The 5,333-nt window shown below is 45.5% G+C and overlaps 1 protein-coding gene across 1 annotated transcript; it reads right to left on the bottom strand.

Moving 5' to 3' along the window:
* On the bottom strand, positions 1 to 1,111 carry ier3 (immediate early response 3). Its single transcript, XM_008336473.3, has one exon. It carries the CDS (start codon positions 928 to 930, stop codon positions 358 to 360), a length of 573 nt encoding a protein of 190 aa, XP_008334695.1. The 5' UTR covers positions 931 to 1,111; the 3' UTR covers positions 1 to 357.
* Between the last annotated feature and the right edge of the window lie 4,222 nt (positions 1,112 to 5,333).

Raw genomic sequence — 5,333 nt, forward strand, 5'->3', positions numbered from 1 at the left:
GCATGAAAGTGCAGTTGAAAATTCAAGTTTGTTTTGTTTTTTTTTAAGTTCAAGTTTAAAATTCAATAGCTGAGAGTTCACAGTTTGTTTGTTTAATTTCTTTCTTCGTTTTTCCGCCATCTTTCTGTCCGTCTTTTTTTCTTCTTTTCTTGTCTTGTCTTGTCATACCCAAGTTCTACAGGCATCCATCCACCAGTGCTGTCGGGGGACACCGTTGGAATGGTGACGCCTGCGGATGGAGCCCTGTTCTGCGCGTCGCTTCGCTTCTGCGCACCGCGCACTGGCGCTTCTTTCCGGAGACCAGAAACCGGTTCACCGCTGATCCTAAGACCTCAGACCGCTGTGAGTCCCACGAGTTTAATTCTCGCTGCCCAGTTTGTGGTACACCAACAAGGCTACCATGCAGCTCTTCCCGGCGTTCTGCTCAAAGGTCAGGCTGCTCTCCTCCCCCTCCTGCCCCGGTCTGGAACAGGCGGTGATCGGGACGGTCTGGTGGTCGTCGGACGCGCCCTCACAGCCGCTCTCCGAGGCTGCGTCCCGCGTCAGCTGCCGTGCTTGTTCTTCCGCGGACTGGAAGCGGCGGAAACCGTGGAACTCGCCGATCGACGCGTCGGGGCCACTCAGCTGAGCCTCGGCGCACGGCTCCTCGGTGTAGATCTGCCACAGCACCACCAGACACAGAACCATCAGCCATCGCTTGGCCTGGCTCTTCTCGGGAGGCGGGAGGTGCATGCGGACCTTGGCCGGGTACATGACCCGCGTGCAGCGCTTCTTCGGCCGTATCGGCACGTAGGAGCGCACGGCCGTGGCGGCAGCCGGGATGCGCTCGAAGGTGAAGACCTCCGGCTCCGTGCTGCGTGGAGCCAACTCGGTGAAGGCGAATCTCTCGTGGTGCACCGTCATGGTGACGCTGTCTGAGCGGGAGTACATACTTTCTTCTGGTTCTCTGGGGGTGGGGGGGTTTCTCGACTTTTCTCTGTTTCTCCTATCTGCGGAGTCTTGTAAGTCAGATCTGAGGAAACAGACACCGAGTCCGGCTCTTTTATATCGCACATCGCCTGTGAGTGAGTCTGCTTTTTTCCACAGGAACGCCCCCTACAGCACAGGTCACTACCCACATCTTGTTACTCGAGTGGGTAGTTTTAGTTTTTTTTTTTGTTTGTTTGTTTAGTCCAGGTGAACGATACGATTTCGAAGCTGAATCATCGACGCATGAACCACTGGGAGTTTAGGGAAGTAGGGGAAAAAAAAGTCCGGTACTGTATCCTGTATCAATTCAACTCTCAGTAGCAGGATTTTATTTGTAAATAATATTTATTGATAAACTACATTTTTTTCCATCTGTATAATCTGTATAATAAACTGTAAAATCGTTACATTTTCTCGTGGAGAGCAGAAAAAAATCTTCGAGTGACGTTTAAAAACCACAGACCAACCAAATCTCATTACAACAGTTACTCATTCGTCTAATAATAGCGTTATTTGTAGTTTGTTACTATGTTTGGGGTTTTTTTGTTGTTGTTTTTTTTTTTGGGACCGACACAGGAGGTTGTGATTCAGTGTTTCTAAACATAGGGAAGTGTTTCTCAAAAGGAAACCTTTGACACAGAAGGCGGACCGCGGAGATACTTGCGCGAGAGTCACGACTGAGCCCACGGGTAAGAATGTCTAAAAATGTCACTTATCCGTTACCAGGTCGCAGATCACACTGCACCTTACCAACCCCCGAAAACCTTCCTGCGGGTGGCGAGTCCACTGGAAGGTACCAACCACCCTAACCGGGATTCGAACCTTCCCAGGAGGTGAACCCTGGGGTTCCACACCAACGACAAAGACGTCGTCTCTAAATATATATATATATATATATGAATATTTTTAAGTGTTTTTCCACACTACGTGGACAGTGTTGACAGTCGCAACCTCACGTGCCGCCCACGTGGGCCGGTGGTGCGAAAAGTTCAGTTTATTATAAACAACACCGATGACGACAGGAACCACGGGAACAATAATCCAGCAACCGTACAGTTATCCGGAACGATCCCATCAACATGTTGTTCGGAACCATAATGAAACTATCGTTAACGCCCAAATCTCACGGTGTCACGTGTGACATCATCAGAATATGTCAGTCTAGATTTCTCAGTAAGGAAACGTGAAGGGGGATTTTTTTTTAACCACACACCAAAAACACGCACAGAAGGCTTTGAGAAATTTATCAGGAAATGTTAATCACAAAGGGAAGATTACTGGTTCTGGGTCACACAGAAAGATGGCGCTAGTGATCAATCATACTAAAGTGATGAAAGTGGTACATTTGGGTTAGGTCCCCAATACAAACCCACCAGGTTAGAAACTATTATACTTAGCATTCATGTAGTCCATATGTGTCAAACTCAAGGCCCGCGGGGCCAAATGCGGCCCGCCAAGCCGTTTTGTGTTTTAAAAATAATTTAGCTAAATCCATGCAGCACAGTTCCTTAACCTGAGAAATAAAAGTTTTTATAATCAATCAAAAACAAATCATTACATTTTCAAAATAAAACAACTTTTAGCTCCAAGCTTGAATTTTTCAACATTTTTTTTTCCGATTTTCCTTTTGAATTGTTAAACAACAAAGTACATCCTCGCTAAGTGATGATGTTCAGATCTGCACGTCCGCACTTTTACGACGAAAAACTTAGTAATCCTTTGAGGTGTCGAATGTTTTTCCACTGTAATTCTTTGTTTATATTTACTCGTTTACACAGGTGTGACTGCCAGGTCGGGTGTTGTCATTTATTCCGTCTATCTTTAGATTATCTTTGTTTCTTAATCTCATGCGACCTTATTACAAGACACAGCTTTGGTATCACTGTGCGTCTATGATTCGATTAAATAAAGTGCTAAATATAACTTCCTGTTTTGGGAGTAAGGAGTGAGTGAGTGATTTAATAATAGTTTGAACTTCACTGATCTCATATTTAGGAAGTTCTTGTGTCAACAGGCTACCCCAGGCACGGGCAAACTAAGGCCCGGGGGCCGGACGCGGCCCGTTCAGCTTTTTAATCCGGCCCTCTGAACTTTTCAAAATGATATAATTTATTTATATTGTCATTTTACTTCTCCCTTTTCCCTGCAATACTCATTTTAACCTCAATAGATGGCATAGAAAATGATAAAAGCATTTTAGCCTTTATGTATGACTTTATCTGCTCCTGACCCCGCCCCCCTGTTCAAGATTAGGACCAATTGCGGCCCGCGAGTCAAATAGTTTGCCCACGCCTGGGGTGCCCTCTCCGGGAATCGAAACCCTGGACTCTCTGCTCTCTGCGGCAGACGCGCTAACAACTACGCTACGGAACGGACTAACTCGGATTTGGAATTGAACCGATTTCAGAAACAGCCATGCTTTACCGTGTGAGCTGAGCTCGTCCCGAGCTTTCTGACTAATCACCGAAGGCCGATCGAAATGAAGATCGGTAATGAGTTTAACGACACGTGCAATTCCCCAATAAAGTACCTGGATTTTTGTATTCTTATTTCACCGTGACCTTAAGCGGAAAGAATGTCAAACATCTGAACGCCAGCAGTTTCACTGCAGTGAGGAAACTGGGCTGCCTGACATTTCACGACATTCCCTCACGTTCCTTCTACCAGGAATAGATACCGATAACAGATCACCCAAACATCAGGTATCGGTGAAATAACTATATAATAATTTAACCCGGACGTAGCAACAGTGCAACCATGTTTTTTTTGTACCTTGTTTTAAGTTCAGTGGTTCTTGACCTTGTTGGAGGTACGGAACCCCACCCGTTTCACATGCGCATTCACCGAACCCTTTGGCGACGGTCAAGTGGGAGGCGTGTCCTCCCCTGAGACTGACTCACCGAACCCCTGGGGTTAAGAAGTCTATTTCCATCTTTCTCGTTGCACAAAAGTCAATCAAACTTGTGTTGTCTCACAGAAGTGTCACGTTATTCTAACACGATTTATCACGACTAGAACTCGTCGGTCGGGTTGTGCCCTAGATAATTTAGATCTTAAAGATAAAACAAAAAAAAACATCTTCTCTGCCTCCGTGTCTTAAAATTGAAGGCAGGAACAAGTCTGCAGGCTGCTGCTGCTCATAGATGTAGCCTATATTGCCACCTTCTGACAGATACCGCATCCTGCTTTTTTTTCTTTTTTTTTTAAATCACATTTCTCTGTAACTTTCCAGTGGACTCACCACCTGCAGGAAGGTTTGGGGGGTTGGTACGGTGCAATGTGATTTGGGTGGCGACTGCTGCCCCCGCGACCCGGTAACGGATAAGCGGATGAAAATGGATGGATGGATGGATGGATTTCTCTGTAACTTTCGGGCTTAAGTCGTTGACATTGGGAAACTAAGGCAGCTCTTCGCTCCCTGTCATCAGTAGGAACCGGTGACAGAACCCGCAATGTTGTCGTTTGTTGTTTGGTTTCATCCCATATTTGGGAAATTCTTGTGTAAACAGCAGATTTTGGTCTTATCTTGTTGTTGTTTTTTGTTTTTTAAAGTTCCATCTCCGTAATTTCCCTGCCACTCATCATGTAGTCATGATTATTAAAAAAAAATGGCAACTCTGCTAATGGCAACTCTGCCTTAATCATTTTGACACAAACTGGAGCGGAGACGCCCCAGAACCTTCGTCATCCAACTGTAACGATATACGAAGTAGACGTTACTCATACACCGTCGTTAAAACAGGTATGCCGTTAGGCACGCTCCCAAATAAGGGAACACACGTGTTGCAGATTACTGCAAATACATCATCGAGAAAATATGTCTCGTCTCTGGAATCTTTACGCCTAATTCAGCTAATTATACTCATCATCATTAACCAAGGGGACTAACGATTCCAAGAAATTGGACCAATGGTAGCTGGTTAAATTAAATACAACGGTCCCTCTTTATCGCGGTAGATCGGTTCCAAGACCCTGCCGCGAGAACTGAATTTCCGCGAAGTAGTGCCGCTGTATTTATGCACAGTAAAAAGAATACCGCGCAGCGGATGTTTGTTTTTACATCTCTCCAGAGGTAGGTGCCGTTTCTCGGGGCACCTCTTTCACGGTTTCCGACAGGTGTATCCGTAGTAGTAGTAGCAGGAACCGGCTCTTTTTTTGGCGAGGCTGCAAAAACATTATGATCAGCAGTTGCTTCCGCTGCTTCTTTTTCTAGTCAAAAAGTAGCTCGTAGGCAGTCACGACGTCGTCGATTTTGTTGCTAAATTTGACCGATCGAACCATATCATCGTTCCATTCCTGTGACATCTTTCGCAGATCCAAATCCGGGATACAGTATATTTTATAAATACAGTTTTCAAAAACCT

The sequence above is a fragment of the Cynoglossus semilaevis genome, chromosome Z (genome assembly GCF_000523025.1).
Source record: "Cynoglossus semilaevis isolate Cse_v1.0 chromosome Z, Cse_v1.0, whole genome shotgun sequence".
Lineage (NCBI taxonomy): Eukaryota > Metazoa > Chordata > Actinopteri > Pleuronectiformes > Cynoglossidae > Cynoglossus > Cynoglossus semilaevis.

Bases quoted from the DNA above. Each gene is read 5' to 3' on its own strand.
- ier3 (XM_008336473.3), bottom strand. From the start codon at position 930: ATGTACTCCCGCTCAGACAGCGTCACCATGACGGTGCACCACGAGAGA.